The 18215-nt window shown below is 56.0% G+C and overlaps 1 protein-coding gene and 1 gene segment (V, D, J or C); one reads left to right on the top strand and one right to left on the bottom strand.

Moving 5' to 3' along the window:
- The window catches only part of LOC103791027 (immunoglobulin gamma-1 heavy chain-like), a 211862-nt gene that overhangs the window by 111396 nt on the left and 82251 nt on the right, over positions 1–18215 (bottom strand).
- LOC128928915 (uncharacterized) lies at positions 1402–12610 on the top strand. The gene is made up of 6 exons (XM_054240680.2): positions 1402–2123; positions 2932–3094; positions 3889–4018; positions 7817–7925; positions 10063–10223; positions 10356–12610. Exons 1-6 carry the CDS (start codon positions 1843–1845, stop codon positions 10547–10549), a joined length of 1038 nt encoding a protein of 345 aa, XP_054096655.2. The 5' UTR covers positions 1402–1842; the 3' UTR covers positions 10550–12610.

Consider the following 18215-nt stretch of genomic DNA (forward strand, 5'->3'; position numbering starts at 1 on the left):
CTCATCCTCAGAGTCTCATCGTGAGGACGCTGTGACATGGGCCGCACTCATCCTCAGAGTCTCATCGTGAGGTGTTGTGAACTGAACGCGAGCCCAGGAATCTCGTCCAGCGAGAGGGTCTCAAACCTGGAAGAGAGCGCATGCCGGATAAAAGGAGATAGAAAAGGCGAGGTCTGGAGGGCTACAGGTGCTATGCTCATGCAGCAATTTTATTTTTGCAATGTGTTTCATTATATACTTTTCTGAAGTTAAAGTTGTTTACACCAGATTAACGTACTTAAGTTACAGTAAGCAAGTTAAGCCCAGTAAGTTACGGTAAGTTACCAAGTGTAAATATTTAAGTTAATATTTTGCAATGAAGGTAACAAGGGTCCAAAATGAACAAAATGAGACAATAAACCATAAGGAGCCGAAAGTAGACACATTGCCTTCCAAGTCCTCATATCCATAAAGTAATGTCTGTTAATTATTTTGAATAACATATAGTTCCTCTCTTGGTTCCTGCTTTCCCTCAGCTCAACTCCCCAACCGGGGATCTGTGTCCGGGCTCAAGCTCACCATATGGCGAGGCCCATTTCCTAGGGGCCTCACACGGGAGCGATCCCCACAGGTCTCCCTTAGTGACGACGCTGTGACATGGGCCGCGCTCATCCTCAGAGTCTAATCGTGATGACGCTGTGACATGGTGCCATGCTCATCCTCAGAGTCGCATCGTGACGACGCTGTGACATGGGCCGTGCTCATCCTCAGAGTCTCATCGTGATGATGCTGTGACATGGGCCGTGCTCATCCTCAGAGTCTAATCGTGATGACACTGTGACATGGTGCCATGCTCATCCTCAGAGTCTCATCGTGATGACGCTGTGACATGGTGGCATGCTCATCCTCAGAGTCTCATCGTGATGACGCTGTGACATGGGCCGTGCTCATCCTCAGTGTCTCATCGTGATGACGCTGTGACATGGTGGCATCCTCATCCTCAGAGTCTCATCGTGATGACGCTGTGACATGGTGGCATGCTCATCCTCAGAGTCTCATCGTGACGACGCTGTGACATGGGCCGTGCTCATCCTCAGTGTCTCATCGTGATGACGCTGTGACATGGTGGCATCCTCATCCTCAGAGTCTCATCGTGATGACGCTGTGACATGGTGCCATGCTCATCCTCAGAGTCTAATCGTGATGATGCTGTGACATGGGCCGTGCTCATCCTCAGTGTCTCATCGTGACGACACTGTGACATGGGCCGTGCTCATCCTCAGAGTCTCATCGTGATGACGCTGTGACATGGTGGCATGCTCATCCTCAGAGTCTCATCGTGACGATGCTGTGACATGGGCCGCGCTCATCCCCAGAGTCTAATCGTGATGATGCTGTGACATGGGCCGTGCTCATCCTCAGAGTCTCATCATGATGATGCTGTGACATGGGCCGTGCTCATCCTCAGTGTCTCATCGTGACGACACTGTGACATGGTGGCATGCTCATCCTCAGAGTCTCATCGTGACGACGCTGTGACATGGGCCGTGCTCATCCTCAGAGTCTCATCGTGATGATGCTGTGACATGGGCCGTGCTCATCCTCAGAGTCCCATCGTGATGATGCTGTGACATGGGCCGCGCTCATCCCCAGAGTCTAATCGTGATGATGCTGTGACATGGGCCGCGCTCATCCCCAGAGTCTCATCGTGACAACGCTGTGACATGGGCTGCGCTCATCCCCAGAGTCTAATCGTGATGATGCTGTGACATGGTGCCATGCTCATCCTCAGAGTCTCATCGTGACGACGCTGTGACATGGGCCGCGCTCATCCCCAGAGTCTAATCGTGATGACACTGTGACATGGGCTGCGCTCATCCTCAGAGTCTCATTGTGACGTCCTCAGAGTCTCATTGTGACGACATTGTGACATGGTGCCACGGCCCTGCTTCCTCAGGGTTTCCTGGTGAGTCCTGGATTTCCCTCGGGGGCCAGGAGAGGAGAGCAGAGGGAGGAGGGGAAGAGCTGGGTCCTGTGGAAGTGGGTGTTTGGGTTGGGGGTCTTTGGAGAGAAGATCTGGGCTCCTGGAGACTACCCAGCAATGATCCTCCCTGTTCACACCCTGAGGGTCCCAGCAGGAGCAAGTGAGGAGACCGTGAGGAGCAGGCCTGTGTCCCATCTTCCCTGCCCATGAAACGGTGGAGGCTGAGCGCATCTTTCCCAGGGCAATGCAGAACAGCACCTATGGTGTGGGGGTGCCCAGATGGGGGCTGGGCTGTGGGGTGCAGGGCAGGGGGGTGGGTGCAGGAGGGCGATGGCCCTGTCACCCCTGCAGTCACTCTTTCTTGTCCGGGGCACCTGCACTAGACCCTGGCCTGGAAGGGTGGCCTCCTAGCCTGCAGTGTCCCTGGAGTCTGCTCAGGTTCTGGAGCTGGGCATGGGAGGCCAGCATCCTGTCCTCCCAGGACAGCAGGAGGGCCCAGACCAGTGCCTGGCAGACTTCCCCGGAGAAGGGTCCCAGGGTGGGGAGGTCATGATTTCCAGAAGGGTCTGTGTCTCTGAGTGTGTAAGTGTCCGAAGGGTCCACTCGGTGTGGTCAGGTAAACAGGCAGGTTTTAGTTCAGATGGAGGAAGCTGAGGTTTGACTCTGACTTCCTGCCAACTCCCGGGGAACGAGCCAAGCTCTGTTATCACCTGTGCAGGGGCGACAGCCTGGTAAAGGGAGGTGGTGGCGGGAACAGGGAGGATGCTCGGGGCTCAGTCGTCAGGGAAGGGAGAAATTGCCCGGCGCTGGTCGGCGTCCCTGGGATGGGCCTGCTGTGTCCCCGGGATGGGCCCACTGTGTCCCCGCGATGGGGCTGCTGTGTCCCCGGGATGGGCCCGCTGTGTCCCCGGGATGGGCCTGCTGTGTCCGTGCAGGTGGCTGTTGAGGTCAGGATTCTGTCCTCCCAGAGCCTGGAGAAGCGGCCCCCTCCTTCCCACTGAGGACACTTCGAGGGAGCGGCTCTCAGGTCCCAAGGAAGACCCTCCTGGCCGCAGGAGACGTGCAGATGTCGGGAATGGACAGAAGGATGTGTGGCTGCAGCCCTTTCAGCAGACGCCCTGGGAAAGGGAGGTCGGGGATGGAGCTGACGGCCGGCTCTGGTGCGCCGAGCTTTCTCGGGCAGGTGTTGGCGGGGGTCGGCCTAGGACTGCAGCCTGAAGCCAGGAAGCCTTGCTGGGGTCTGGCTGTCTCTTGGTGCGGGGGGGCGGTGGAGGGAGCCCTCACGATAGAGCATTGGGGGGGTCTCGGGAAGACCATCCCTGCAGCAGTGGGCCATGCTCTGAGGACAGCGGACGAGGCCCCCCACTGCCTCTGAGTGTAGGGTGGTCAGTTCTCTGCACCGACTGGCTAGGGCTCCCTTGGGGGTGCAGTGCTTCCCCTCCAGGCCTCTCTCCATGGTGTCCAGGGCAGCTCCTTGGACCTTGGTGCCAACCACTGAGGCCAGTCTTCCAGGGCCCTACCCTTCCTGATGCTTGGTGCTTGGGGCTCTGGAGGGAGCCCAGGCATTGGCCTCTCCTGCACTGCCTGGGGCTGCGGTCCTTCCGGGCCTTGAGGGGACCCCGGGGCCCCAGCCTTGGCCCTGTAAGGTCAGATGGTGGCTGGGCTTCAGCATCCTGCCGCTAGGTTTGGTTCGTAAATGACAGGGAGGCAGACTCTGGTTAAGCTCAGGACCTGTCCCCAGGCTCTGCACCAGGGCAGCTTCCCCCAGCAGAGGCCGTGTGGGGCTGGGCAAGGTTCCTACCTTGTGGGGAGTTCCCTGGACCCGGAGACCCAGCCCTCAGCCTCCTTGAGGATGAATGATGTGCCCTGTGGCTGTCTTGGCCCAGACCATCAGGTGACTTCTTCCCCTGCCCCTCTTCAGACAGGGCCTCCGACCTAGGGCAGGAGCACTCCCTACCCCAGACCTGCTGGGTCGCAGCAAATGCACAGACATCGGGAAAGGACAGAGGAAGGGCGTGTGGCTGCAGCGCTCTCTGCAGACGCCTGAGACGGGAGGTAGGAGCACACTTGCCGTGGTTTGAATGTGTCTCCCCTCGAAAGGTCATGTTGAAATTTCATTGCCATTGTCGCAGTATGAAGAGGAGACTAGGTCGTGGGGCCCCACCTCGTGAATGGGGTTGGGGCTGTTATAAAAGGGTGAGTTCCCCACTTGCTCTTTCTTGCCCTCCTCCATGTGATGACCCAGTAAAAATGTCCTCACCAGATGCTTCTGCACTTCTCCTGCACTTCCTCTTGCTCCTGCACTTCCTCTTGCTCCTGGACTTCCTCTTTCTCCTGCACTTCCTCTTGCTCCTGGACTTGCTCCTGCACTTCCTCTTTCTCCTGGACTTGCTTCTGGACTTCCTCTTCCTCCTGCACTTCCTCTTGCTCCTGGACTTCCTCTTGCTCCTGGACTTGCTCCTGGACTTCCTCTTGCTCCTGGACTTCCTCTTGCTCCTGCACTTCCTCTTACTCCTGGACTTGCTCCTGCACTTCCTCTTGCTCCTGGACTTGCTCCTGCACTTCCTCTTGCTCCTGGACTTGCTCCTGCACTTCCTCTTGCTCCTGGACTTCCTCTTGCTCCTGGACTTCCTCTTGCTCCTGCACTTCCTCTTGCTCCTGGACTTCCTCTTGCTCCTGGACTTCCTCTTGCTCCTGCACTTCCTCTTACTCCTGGACTTGCTCCTGGACTTCCTCTTGCTCCTGTACTTCCTCTTGCTCCTGGACTTCCTCTTGCTCCTGGACTTCCTCCTGCTCCTGCACTTCCTCTTGCTCTTGCACTTCCTCTTGCTCCTGGACTTCCTCTTGCTCCTGCACTTCCTCTTGCTCTTGCACTTCCTCTTGCTCCTGCACTTCCTCTTGCTCCTGCACTTCCTCTTGCTCCTGGACTTCCTCTTGCTCCTGGACTTCCTCCTGCTCCTGCACTTCCTCTTGCTCTTGCACTTCCTCTTGCTCCTGCACTTCCTCTTGCTCTTGCACTTCCTCTTGCTCCTGGACTTCCTCTTACTCCTGGACTTGCTCTTGCACTTCCTCTTGCTCCTGCACTTCCTCTTGCTCCTGCACTTCCTCTTGCTCCTGGACTTCCTCTTGCTCCTGGACTTCCTCTTGCTCCTGGACTTCCTCTTGCTCCTGCACTTCCTCTTGCTCCTGGACTTCCTCTTGCTCCTGCACTTCCTCTTACTCCTGGACTTGCTCCTGCACTTCCTCTTGCTCCTGGACTTGCTCCTGCACTTCCTCTTGCTCCTGGACTTGCTCCTGCACTTCCTCTTGCTCCTGCACTTCCTCTTGCTCCTGGACTTCCTCTTGCTCCTGGACTTCCTCTTGCTCCTGGACTTCCTCTTGCTCCTGCACTTCCTCTTACTCCTGGACTTGCTCCTGGTCTTCCTCTTGCTCCTGCACTTCCTCTTGCTCCTGGACTTCCTCTTGCTCCTGGACTTCCTCCTGCTCCTGCACTTCCTCTTGCTCCTGGACTTGCTCCTGCACTTCCTCTTGCTCCTGGACTTGCTCCTGCACTTCCTCTTGCTCCTGGACTTGCTCCTGCACTTCCTCTTGCTCCTGCACTTCCTCTTGCTCCTGGACTTCCTCTTGCTCCTGGACTTCCTCTTGCTCCTGCACTTCCTCTTACTCCTGGACTTGCTCCTGGACTTCCTCTTGCTCCTGCACTTCCTCTTGCTCCTGGACTTCCTCTTGCTCCTGGACTTCCTCCTGCTCCTGCACTTCCTCTTGCTCTTGCACTTCCTCTTGCTCTTGGACTTCCTCTTGCTCCTGCACTTCCTCTTGCTCTTGCACTTCCTCTTGCTCCTGCACTTCCTCTTACTCCTGGACTTGCTCCTGGACTTCCTCTTGCTCCTGCACTTCCTCTTGCTCCTGGACTTCCTCTTGCTCCTGGACTTCCTCCTGCTCCTGCACTTCCTCTTGCTCTTGCACTTCCTCTTGCTCCTGGACTTCCTCTTGCTCCTGCACTTCCTCTTGCTCTTGCACTTCCTCTTGCTCCTGCACTTCCTCTTGCTCCTGCACTTCCTCTTGCTCCTGGACTTCCTCTTGCTCCTGGACTTCCTCTTGCTCCTGGACTTCCTCCTGCTCCTGTACTTCCTCTTGCTCCTGCACTTCCTCTTGCTCCTGCACTTCCTCTTGCTCTTGCACTTCCTCTTGCTCCTGGACTTCCTCTTACTCCTGGACTTGCTCTTGCACTTCCTCTTGCTCCTGCACTTCCTCTTGCTCCTGGACTTCCTCTTGCTCCTGGACTTCCTCTTGCTCCTGGACTTCCTCCTGCTCCTGAACTTCCTCTTGCTCCTGCACTTCCTCTTGCTCCTGCACTTCCTCTTGCTCCTGGACTTCCTCTTGCTCTTGCACTTCCTCTTGCTCCTGCACTTCCTCTTGCTCTTGCACTTCCTCTTGCTCCTGGACTTCCTCTTACTCCTGGACTTGCTCCTGGACTTCCTCTTGCTCCTGCACTTCCTCTTGCTCTTGCACTTCCTCTTGCTCCTGCACTTCCTCTTGCTCTTGCACTTCCTCTTGCTCCTGGACTTCCTCTTGCTCTTGCACTTCCTCTTGCTCCTGGACTTCCTCTGGCTCCTGCACTTCCTCTTACTCCTGGACTTGCTCCTGCACTTCCTCTTGCTCCTGGACTTGCTCCTGCACTTCCTCTTGCTCCTGGACTTGCTCCTGCACTTCCTCTTGCTCCTGGACTTCCTCTTGCTCCTGGACTTCCTCTTGCTCCTGCACTTCCTCTTACTCCTGGACTTGCTCCTGGACTTCCTCTTGCTCCTGCACTTCCTCTTGCTCCTGGACTTCCTCTTACTCCTGGACTTCCTCTTGCTCCTGCACTTCCTCTTACTCCTGGACTTGCTCCTGGACTTCCTCTTGCTCCTGCACTTCCTCTTGCTCCTGGACTTCCTCCTGCTCCTGCACTTCCTCTTGCTCCTGGACTTGCTCCTGCACTTCCTCTTGCTCCTGGACTTGCTTCTGCACTTCCTCTTGCTCCTGCACTTCCTCTTGCTCCTGCACTTCCTCTTGCTCTTGCACTTCCTCTTGCTCCTGGACTTCCTCTTGCTCCTGGACTTCCTCTTGCTCCTGGACTTCCTCTTGCTCCTGCACTTCCTCTTACTCCTGGACTTGCTCCTGGTCTTCCTCTTGCTCCTGCACTTCCTCTTGCTCCTGGACTTCCTCTTGCTCCTGGACTTCCTCCTGCTCCTGCACTTCCTCTTGCTCCTGGACTTGCTCCTGCACTTCCTCTTGCTCCTGGACTTGCTCCTGCACTTCCTCTTGCTCCTGGACTTCCTCTTGCTCCTGCACTTCCTCTTGCTCCTGCACTTCCTCTTGCTCCTGGACTTCCTCTTGCTCCTGCACTTCCTCTTGCTCCTGGACTTCCTCTTGCTCCTGCACTTCCTCTTGCTCCTGCACTTCCTCCTGCTCCTGCACTTGCTCCGGCACCTTGCACTTGGACTTCCCAGCCTCCAGTACTATGAGAAATAAGTTTCTGTTTAGCATAAATTATCCAGTCTTAGGTATCCTATTATAACAGCACAAAACAGACTAGAACAACCTGTTCAGACCTGAGGTGAGACGACCCCTGCCCCTATCTAAGGATCCCTGCCCCAGACCTCAGCGGTGAGGTGAAAACGGGACTCCCTCTGAGGGAAATCCCAGCAGCAATGCCCAGGAAGGCATCTGTTGGGCGCAGCAGGCCGGGGAGGCCCGGGACGCACCTGCACCGTCTCTCTGTTATAACAGGAGCATACGGTGACAGCAGAGTCTAAAATTAAACCCAAACTGAAAGTAAGCGTTGATTAATTCGTGGACTCCTCTCCACAGTGCGGTGTTTGTATTCCCAGCACATCGTTTCACTGTGTGCGTTGAGCTTTGCACCCTGTTACCAAATGAGGTCACCCCGTGAATGCTGCCACGTCATCACAGACACTCGGTATGTGGAATTGGGAACGTTTGCAGAATCGGCCCACGATCGCATCGCCGTCATCTCTTCAGGCACTTGCTGGCTTTCAGCTACTTTATAATTATAAATAGTGCTCTGAAGAATGTCTGTCCACAAAGCACTTTCCTCGTGTGCGACGCATCCGTTTTCTTTTGGAAATTGTGTTCTATTCTTTGCCTATTCTTAAGGGATTTGCTCTTTTTCTTACCAGCTTATGTATGTTGTTTGCATAACAGTGGTATAAGACCTTTACATATTAGATTAACGTCATTTAAGTTTATTATTTACGGTAAGGTTTTGACAGTTTTGTTTTGAGACGGAGTTTCGCTCTTGTTACCCAGGCTGGAGTGCAATGGCGCAATCTCGGCTCACCGCAATCTCCGCCTCCTGGTTTCAGGCAATTCTCCTGCCTCAGCCTCCTGAGTAGCTGGGATTACAGGCACGTGCCACCGTGCCCAGCTAATTTTTTGTATTTTTATTAGAGACGGGGTTTCACCATGTTGACCAGGATGGTCTCGATCTCTTGACCTCGTGATCCACCTGCCTTGGCCTCCCAAAGTGCTGGGATTACAGGTGTGAGCCACCGCGCCCGGCCCTGATGGTTTTTAAATGTAAGGAATCTATAAAACCGTTACCAGCTTCATGACTGGGTTTGCAGTGAAGCCTGCCCCCCTCCTAAGGCTGGGCTTGTGCTGGGCTCCTAAATGTCTCAAAGGAACTGAGACTCTTAAGTGAGTCTTTCCATTTCTGTTGAGATGATCACGGGTCATCACTGGCCTGAGTGGTGGATGAGTTATAAATAGCTCTTAATTCCTGTTCAATGAGATGGATGGAATTTGGCTTTCTAGGGTGTTGTTTATAATATTTGGCTCTTTCCTGAAATGCACATTAGCCCATGTTTTACACTGGGGGCTGTGGAGGATGATCCCTTTAATGAACTTTTCCATGTTCCTCTGAATCCTGGAGCAGTTCTTATGGGAGTTGATTAGTTTCGTGGAAGTCTAAGCCTCACCCATCAAGCCGTCTGGGCCTGAAGTCATCTGTGAGGGCGATTATTTAATAACCCTAATGCGTTCTCGAGGGTTATTGTTCCAATTATGATTTCCATTTCTTCTTGAGTCATTTTAAGTTTTATTGCTCGAAAAAAAATGCCAACTTGCCATCATCTCTACTGTCACTATTGTGTGCTCAACAACTGCCTTTTGTGTCTGCTGTGTCCTCCCCAGCACAGCAGCTGCTCCCATTACACAGAGCAATGTGTCCAGATCCTTCTGTGTCCGCTGTGTCCTTCCCAGCACAGGAGCTGCTCTCATTACACAGAACAATGTGTCCAGATCCTTCTGTGTCTGCTGTGTCCTCCCCAGCACAGGAGCTGCTCTCATTACACAGAGCAATGTGTCCAGATCCTTCTGTGTCTGCTGTGTCCTCCCCAGCACAGGAGCTGCTCTCATTACACAGAGCAATGTGTCCAGATCCTTCTGTGTCTGCTGTGTCCTCCCCAGCACAGGAGCTGCTCTCATTACACAGAGCAATGTGTTAAGATCCTTCTGTGTCTGCTCTGTCCTCCCCAGCACAGCAGCTGCTCTCATTAAACAAAGCAATGTATCCAGATCACTCAGAATCTGTGCCTGCCACGGGAAGCAGGAGGTCAGGGCGAATGAAGAGCCACAGCGTGGCAGGGGAGCCTCTGCAAGGATGCCAGGCCTTGTGTGGACAGAGTTGCTGTAGACAGGCTGCCAGGGAACCCTGCCAGGGAAGCAGTGCCTCTTGGGGATGGCGGTGAAGATGGCACAAGAGGGCGGCGTTACCTCCAGTTGGAAGACGTGCTTTGCTTTGCTCCTTGGTGCTTGGAGAGGGAAAGGGATGTTGTTACAAAGTTCCTGGCTGGACTCTGGCTCGATCGGGCATGGGCACCTTTGGGAGTATGAGGGTGGGTGGGTTTCTGCACATCTTCCATGAGGACCTGTTAGTATTGGGGCAGATATTTTAAGTATGACAGACAAAGGATGTTCTGCATGGGGAAATGTGACACCATTTCACAAGGGCAGCTCACAGACTGAGTGCTCGGGAAGGACTGGCACCAGACCCAGTGCCTGATGTGTATCATCTCATTTAATCCTTGCCTCAGATGCAAGAGGAAGCCATCACCATCATCACCACCATCACCATCACCCCCTGTGCAGATGGAGAGGAGGCATAGAGAGGTGATAGTCTGCCCTGGACTGCCAGCCAGTTGGTGGCAGAGCCACGGTTCTGATGGAATGAATGTTGTCATCCTCAGACGGCAGGGTAGGCAGGCGGCTGGAGCTCACCCTGGGAGAAGGGGAAAGGACCCCAACTTTGGGTGGGGATGGAGTGGGGCTTGGGCTGCTTTCCACACACAGGCAGCAGGTGGGGCTCACAGCTGTGCTCCTGCCCCAGGTGTGGACAATGAATCTTCCAGGTCTGCCCTGGGCTGTGGGTCTGGACAGCACTGCAATGAAGAGAAGACACTCTGTGTCCTGCCTTCTGTGACTGTGGAAATGGTGCATCTGGCTGGGCATCTGGCTGCCCCCTGGGAGGGGGTGACTGTGGGAATGGTGCTGGCGTCTGGCTGCCCCCCTGGGAGGGGGTGACTGTGGGAATGGTGCTGGCGTCTGGCTGCCCCCTGGGAGGGGGTGACTGTGGGAATGGTGCTGGCATCTGGCTGCCCCCCGGGAGGGGGTGACTGTGGGAATGGTGCTGGCGTCTGGCTGCCCCCCTGGGATGGGACCAGAATGCCACTTCTCCCCTCACTCCTCCAGTTCACATCCAGAGCCCCAGCAGGACCAGCAGAGCCTCTAGAGCAGGCGGCAGCTCATGTCCTGCCTTGCTAGCTGCTCCTCTCCTGGGCAACGTTGGCTGCTTGCTGTGGCTGTCCCCAAGGTATGTGATCGCCTCTGAGCTGGGCTCCTGGCCTGGGCTTTCCTTCGGGGCCTGGGCAGCCGGGCTCAGCTTGGACCCAGGCAGCAGCCACAGCGGGGCCCGTGGAGGTGACAGTCGCCTCTGTGGTGATGAACAGACGGCTGTGACACACGGGAGGTGACCACTCCTGAGTTTCCAAGCGCTGCGGTGGAGGCCAGAGCCAGCAAAGCCCCTCCCATATTGCAAGAGCGGGTTTGAGTTTGTCCCAGGAGGACAAAGTCGGGAGCCCATACTGGGACACGCCTCCTCCAAAGCTCCACCTGTCCCAGGCCTCACTCCCGGCTCCCCCAGCTTGCTCCTGGCATCCACGGTGGAGTCAGATGTTTCCGGGCACTTTCACCTTTGTGCCTTTAATGCACGTTGAGGACTTTAAGGAATTGTGGATAAATACAGCGATGGGCAGAGCCAGTGACCACAGGGAGCAGTGACCACAGAGGCTGCTGACCCCTGCACCCCAGGGGCATGACTTTTCCTCCTCTGCCTGGGCTTTGGTGGGAGGGGCAGCCTCTGTGGTCTGAGAAACAAAAATACCCAAAACCTTCTCCTAAAGTGCCTCAGGAACTCGATGCATAGGCCAGATACACACACATGCACAGACATATGTGTGTGCAGACACAGCCCAGGCACGCACACACATGTGAGCACATGCACACGCTCACAGGAGGCCCGTGGACCCCCCCAGCCCAGGGAGGAAGCTCTGGTTGCCGGTGGACAGCTGCAGCAGGGCCGCCCCCAGCCCCGCCTGCCTCCCATTGCCCCCCGGCCCTGGCTGCACAGGCTCCCCTCATGCTGCGGCTGGGGCCTCTGGCTTGCTACAACCCATTGCTGGCCTGGGTCTGGGCCCTTCCCTGGCTGCCCCTGGGTTTATAACTCAGGCCAGTGCTGGTGTGCACACAGCATCTCCCTGGGAGGCCAGGGCTGCTCCTGAAGCTCTGTGGGCCTGCACTGGCCGGTGAGTCTGCAGTGTGGGTTAGGCTGAATTCTTCCCCCTCCTGCGCACAGGGGGCCTGGTGCCCCATAGCTGCCTGTAGCCCCCGAGGCCTTGCCCTCACTTCAGTGCCCAGGTTCTCGGGCTCTGGCCATGTGGCAGGTGAAGGTGGGGTATTGAGCCCATTGGCAGACGTACACCAGGTGTCACACCCCTGCCATAGGGCCTCCCAGAGCCGGCCATCACCCCAGACCTGTGGGGACCAACGATGGGAAGGAGAGGTGACTCTGGGCCAGGCTCACAGGGATGCTGGCATAGACCCTGCCCTGGTGGGTGCCTGTCCTGGGCCCTGGTTCTGCATGAGGAACTGGGCAATCATGGTGGGGCTGCCAGTCCTGTTCTCAGTGGGCTCCACACTTGTCTCGTGGGAGTCACCCCCAGGTAGTCTCAGGCTCCTCTCCTTTAGGGCAGACCCACAGCGCCATCTGGGCATCCTGGGCTTCTGCTGGGGTCATGATGGTGACCTAGTGCCCTCACTGGCCAGCCCTGCTGTCAGCCAGGCTCAGACTCCACAGTCCCTCACTGACCCGGCCACCCCAGGAGGACTGCAGCCTGTCACCCACGGCAGGCAGCCTGTGGGCACCAGGGCTGGCCGCCCATCCTGCACCCGGGGCCACAGGGCAGCACACGGGGATGCAGGTGCCCTTCATGCCCTGGGAGGTCAGTGTTCACCACCAGCAAAGCGCCAAGCTAAGCTGCAGGAGGTGGTCATGCCCCAGGGGACAATGGAGAGCTGTTCTCTGGCCGAGAGAGAGACAGAGGAGGTGTGGGCTCTGAGGCTGCCTTGGTGGAGGTGGGCATGGCCTGCAATGCACCAGGCCCAGCCAGTCTCATGGCTCTGAGTGGCTCACCTCCAGCCCCTGTACCCCTGTGCTCTCAGCTCCTCCTCCATCTCCATCTTCCAGGCCAGGGCCTCCCAGCAGCACAGAGGCTGGGAAGTCTGGTGTACAAGCCCAGGCACAGCCCTGCCTCTACTCCCCACGCTGGCCCACATTGAGGTCCCTGGCTGTCAGGATGAAGCCCTGAGTGACACCGCAGCCCATCCCGGTGACATGCTCACCCCAGCCCCCAGGTCGCGGACCCTGGTCTTGTCCAGTCCCTGATGTGGAGTCCTCAGTTCTCAAGATACACCTGGAAAGTCCTGGTCACGAAGTGGGGATGCAGAGTCCTGCAGAGCCACTGGGCTGGGCTGACCCCCAGGTGATGGAGGGCCTGGTGGGTGCCCTCCTCCCTCAGAGCCGGGGCTGCTGCCGCCCAGGGGTGGGACCCTGGGCTCTGAGAGAGGCCCCTGAGCTGCAGCCTTGGGGGCGTGAGGCTTCAGGAAGGGTGTCCTGGTGTCCAGCTTCAAGGAGACGCTTCTCCGTGCATGCGTCCTCTCTGCCTGCCCTGGGTGTCTGAGCAGTCACTCCCGGCCGGCACCTCTGCTGCCTGGGGGTCAGGCTTTCTGTGAGGGAGCTCCCCAGCCTTCTGTGGTGATGGAGTAAGGCAGGTGGCTTCAGTCCATGCTGTGAGTGACACTGGTGTCAACGCAGACCCCTTCACACAGGCATCCTCAGGCTTGGGGCCCTGGGGGCACCTTCCTCCTTTCTCATTTGTTGAGAGAAAAAAGTTGCACTGTGCTCACACCAGGAAGCCGGGGCGGAGCTGATATGCTTGGGAAAGGGTGGAGATCACTGGGGTGGGAGGGTCATCCAGCCCAGACTTGGCACCCTGTGGGTGGGTAAACTGAGGCCTCACGGTGACCCCTCTCTCTGGTTCCCAGCAGCTGCCTAAGACCTGCCCTGGGTACCTGTGACCTGGAACTCCCTGTTTCCTTGCCCAGAGCCTGAGGAAACCCCTCCGCAGAGCTGTCTCTGGGGGTGCTGACAGGGGCAGTCTTGCGGGCTATTGGAGGAGGCAAGGATGTCAGGGTGTCAGGAAGGCAGCTGTGCCCAGTCCCACCCTGTGAAGCAACATGCTGCGGGCGGGGTTTGGGCCTCCCCCCCTCCCCACTGGGCGTGCTGGTGCTGGCGCTGCTGGATCAGGCACCACTGTTTGTCCTGGGAGGCTCCCGTCCTGGCACTTCCTGGGCAGATACCTCCTTTCTGTTAGGAGGCAGGGGCTCTTGGATCCAAAGCAAATGACAGGAATTCCAGAGCCAGGTGAACTTGGGTTCAGGTGATGCTCCTCCTGATGACAGGAGTTCTTGAGCTCTCTCAGTCTTCGGGGGTCTCCACTCAGGGCAGCTGCCTCTAGCACATGGAGGATAAAAGTCAGCCTGCCCCTCTCAGGAGAGAAGAGCCTGCTGACGACTCCAGCACTGCAAGTTCAAGGCCAGCCGGAGAGATCTGCAGCTTGCGGGAGTGACTGTGCCAGTGGCCTGTGCAGGGGTGTGAGTGCAGGGGTGCGAGTGTGCAGGGGTGCGAGTGTGCAGGGAAGTGAGTGAGTGTGCAGGGGTGTGAGTGCAGGGGTGTGAGTGTGCAGGAGTGTGAGTGCAGGGGTGTGAGTGTGCAGGGGTGTGAGTGTGCAGGGAAGTGAGTGTGCAGGGGTGCGAGTGTGCAGGGAAGTGAGTGAGTGTGCAGGGGTGTGAGTGCAGGGGTGTGAGTGCAGGGGTGTGAGTGTGCAGGAGTGTGAGTGCAGGGGTGTGAGTGTGCAGGGGTGCGAGTGTGCAGGGGTGTGAGTGTGTAGGGGTGTGAGTGTGCAGGGAAGTGAGTGAGTGTGCAGGGGTGTGAGTGCAGGGGTGTGAGTGTGCAGGAGTGTGAGTGCAGGGGTGTGAGTGTGCAGGGGTGCGAGTGTGCAGGGGTGTGAGTGTGTAAAGGTGCGAGTGTGCAGGGAAGTGAGTGAGTGTGCAGGGGCGTGAGTGTGCAGCGGTGTGTGTGCAAGAGTGTAAGTGTGCAGGAAAGTGAGTGTGCAGGAGTGTGTGCAGGGAAGTGAGTGTGCAGGGGTGTGTGTGCGGGAGTGTGAGTGCAGGGGTGCGAGTGTGCAGGGAAGTGAGTGAGTGTGCAGGGGTGTGAGTGCAGGGGTGTGAGTGTGCAGAAGTGTGAGTGCAGGGGTGTGAGTGTGCAGAAGTGTGAGTGCAGGGGTGTGAGTGTGCAGGGGTGTGAGTGTGCAGGGAAGTGAGTGTGCAGGGGTGTGTGTGCAAGAGTGTGAGTGCAGGGAAGTGAGTGTGCAGGAGTGTGTGTGCGGGGAAGTGAGTGTGCAGGGGTGTGTGTGCAGGAGTGTGAGTGCAGGGGTGTGAGTGTGCAGGGGTGTGAGTGTGCAAAGGTGCAAGTGTGCAGGGGTGTGGGTGTGCAGGGGTGTGAGTGAGTGTGCAGGGGTGTGTGTGCAGGGAAGTGAGTGCAGGGGTGAGAGTGTTCAGGGATGAGAGTGATTGACACCTCCAGCAGGAGATACGGCAGGACTGTATCAGGGCTCCTCAGCATTCCCAGGGGTGAGAGGCCCCATGCATCCTAAGCTGCGTGAGATGTCTGTTTCTTGTCCACCTCTTCACTAGCAAGAGTCCTCCCTGCACATGGTCATGTGTCCATGGTGCCCAGGGCTTCGTCCTCCCTTGGGGATGAGGATCGGGTGTCCATGGTGCCCTGAGCTGTCTGCTCCCTGGGGTTGAGGGTCGGGTGTCCATGATGCCCTTGGCTGTTTCCACCCCTGGGGATGAGGGTTTGGTGTCCATCGTGCCCCGAGCTGTGAGCTCCTCTAGGGATGAGGGTCAGGTGTCCATGGCACCCTGGGCTGTTTCCTCCCCTGGGGTTGAGGGTGTCCATGGCACCCTGGGCTGTTTCCTCCCCTGGGGTTGAGGGTGTCCATGGCACCCTGGGTTGTCTGCTCCCTAGGGATGAAGGTCGGGTGTCCATGATGCCCTTGGCTGTTTCCTCCCCTGGGGTTGAGGGTCAGGTGTCCATGGCACCCTGGACTGTTTCCTCCCTGGGGTTGAGGGTGTCCATGGCGCCCTGGGCTGTCTGCTCCCTAGGGATGAAGGTCGGGTGTCCATGGCGCCCTGGGCTGTTTCCTCCCCTGGGGATGAGGGTCAGGTGTCCATGGTGCCCAGGGCTGTGTGCTCCCTAGGGATGAGGGTCGGGTGTCCATGGCATCCTGGACAGGTGCTTCCTTTCTGCACAAGGGTCGGGTGTCCATGGCATCCTGGACAGGTGCTTCCTTTCTGCACAAGGGTCGGGTGTCCATGGCATCCTGGACAGGTGCTTCCTTTCTGCACAAAGTTCGGGTGTCCATGATGCCCTGGCAGTGCCTTCCCTGGGGCGCCTCTTTTCTGCCCTGTGGGAGGAGCAGGGGAGGTTTAGCTGGTCTCAGCAGGTCATTCTCTCAGGATGAGCCTTGTGGCCAGTGCTCCAGAGTGAAAGTGTCTCCCCAACCCTCACCTCCATTCCATCACAGCCGGACACTTGGTGTGGCGGCAGCGAGGTGGGTGTTTGTGGTTCTCTTGGGCTGGGGGTTAGGGGTGGACGGGGAGAGGACAGATGTTGGTCAAAGGGGATGTAGTTTCTGCTGGATGGGAGGAGTCAGTCGTTTCTGTCTGCAGCACAACACGACAACTTCAGTTAATAATAATGTCTGTTTCAAAACTGCTGTGAGATGAGATTTTAAATGTTCTCACCACAAAGAAATGATGTGTGTGAGGTGATGGATATGCCACTTACCTGTTTTCATCCCCCACCACATGGACAGGAATCGTAACTTCACATTGCACCCCAGGAATCTGCACACTTGTTTTTTTTGTGAATTAAAAATAGAGACGAGGAGAGAGGGGAGAGCAATAGACACTCACGGAACTATGGGCTTCTGCCTCCAGGTAAAATAAACTGCAAAAAGGATTCCCAGGCAACGTTCCCTCTTCCATAGGCCTTGGATACAGGAAGCCAGATTTAGGAAATCTGGATGACATTCACATGAATGGGTACATACAGGAAAAACCATGGCAGCCTAATTAGAATAGTAGGGGAAAAGCAGCCAGAAGAAGCTGCGGTGTACTCTTGCAACACCAAGTTCACTTGGTTTAAAAAAAAATGTTTGATGGGGGCTAGGGGAGGGCTAGCAGGAGGTGGGGCTAGAGGAGGGGTAGCATTGAGGGAAACACCTAATGTAGATGATGGGGTGGTGGACGCAGCAAACCACCACGGCACACGTGCACCTCTGAAACAAACCTGCATGTTCTGCTCATGTGCCCCAGAGCTTACAGTATGAAAAAAGCCATAAAAAAGAAAGTATAATATTGGCTGATGAAACATTGGCTAGGTAGTCTTTTCCTTGCCGCCATTTGTGTGAGGTTAATAGAACATATATGTATTCTGTATAAAAAAAGCTTGTACGTAGGTGATTGAAAAGAAAATGTCTTCTCTTTTTAAGGTAAAAATTTGGACCCTTATCACTTGTACACCCCATGAGCTCTTCAAATCAACATCATTATGTATATCTATGTGTGTGGGTGTGTGCATATATATATACACACATGTATATACATATATATGTGTGCATATATACATGTGTATACATCACCTACATAATGAACGTTTTTATACACATATGTGTGTATGTCTATATACGCATATGCGTGTATATACACACATGTACATATATGCATACATGTTTACATTTATATATGTGTGTATATACACGCATATGTATATATGTACACGTGTGTGTGTGTGTGTATAGATAGATATACAATTTTGCTAATCTGAACCAGCACGGGCTGAGGCTGTCTAAAGGGACACAGTTTGGTTGTTGGGTTTCTGGGGTGAAGCTGTATTCTTCAGAGTGTAGCCCTTGGCTGCCATCTCGGCCATTACTACGGACTGTGAACTTTACCCTCAAGCCGTGACAATCTGTGTCCCCGGAATGCTCCCTCCAGCACACTGTTACTCCTGTGACGTGTGTTAAGTGCTCCGATGACGCTGAAAACGGCTCACGATGTGAAAAGGTAGGAACAGTTCTGAGGTAAGGCTGAGGGCCGACTCCCTTCGCAGTGGCACCCGGTGCCCATTTCTGCACACTGTTGCCTGTGCACTTGCACACGCGCGCGCACACACACACACACAGCATGCGTGTGGGTGACGTGGGGCTTGTGTGTGTGGGTGGGAGACACATACTCACATCTGCATCCGTATCATGCCCAGGTATCTGCAAGTTGCTTTTCCCGGGTAAGAACATTCCTTGGAGTTTGTTCAACGCACCTGTCTCTGTGAATGATTGAAGGAATTTCTTTTTTTTTTTTTTTTTTGAGACGGAGTTTCCCTCTTTCACCAGGCTGGAGTACAGGGCGCAATCTTGGCTCACGGCAACCTCCGCCTCCTGGGTTCAAGAGATTCTTCTCCCTCAGCCTCCCAAGTCGCTGGGACTACAGGCACCTGTCACCACAC

This window comes from Callithrix jacchus, chromosome 8, assembly GCF_049354715.1.
Source record: "Callithrix jacchus isolate 240 chromosome 8, calJac240_pri, whole genome shotgun sequence".
NCBI lineage: Eukaryota > Metazoa > Chordata > Mammalia > Primates > Cebidae > Callithrix > Callithrix jacchus.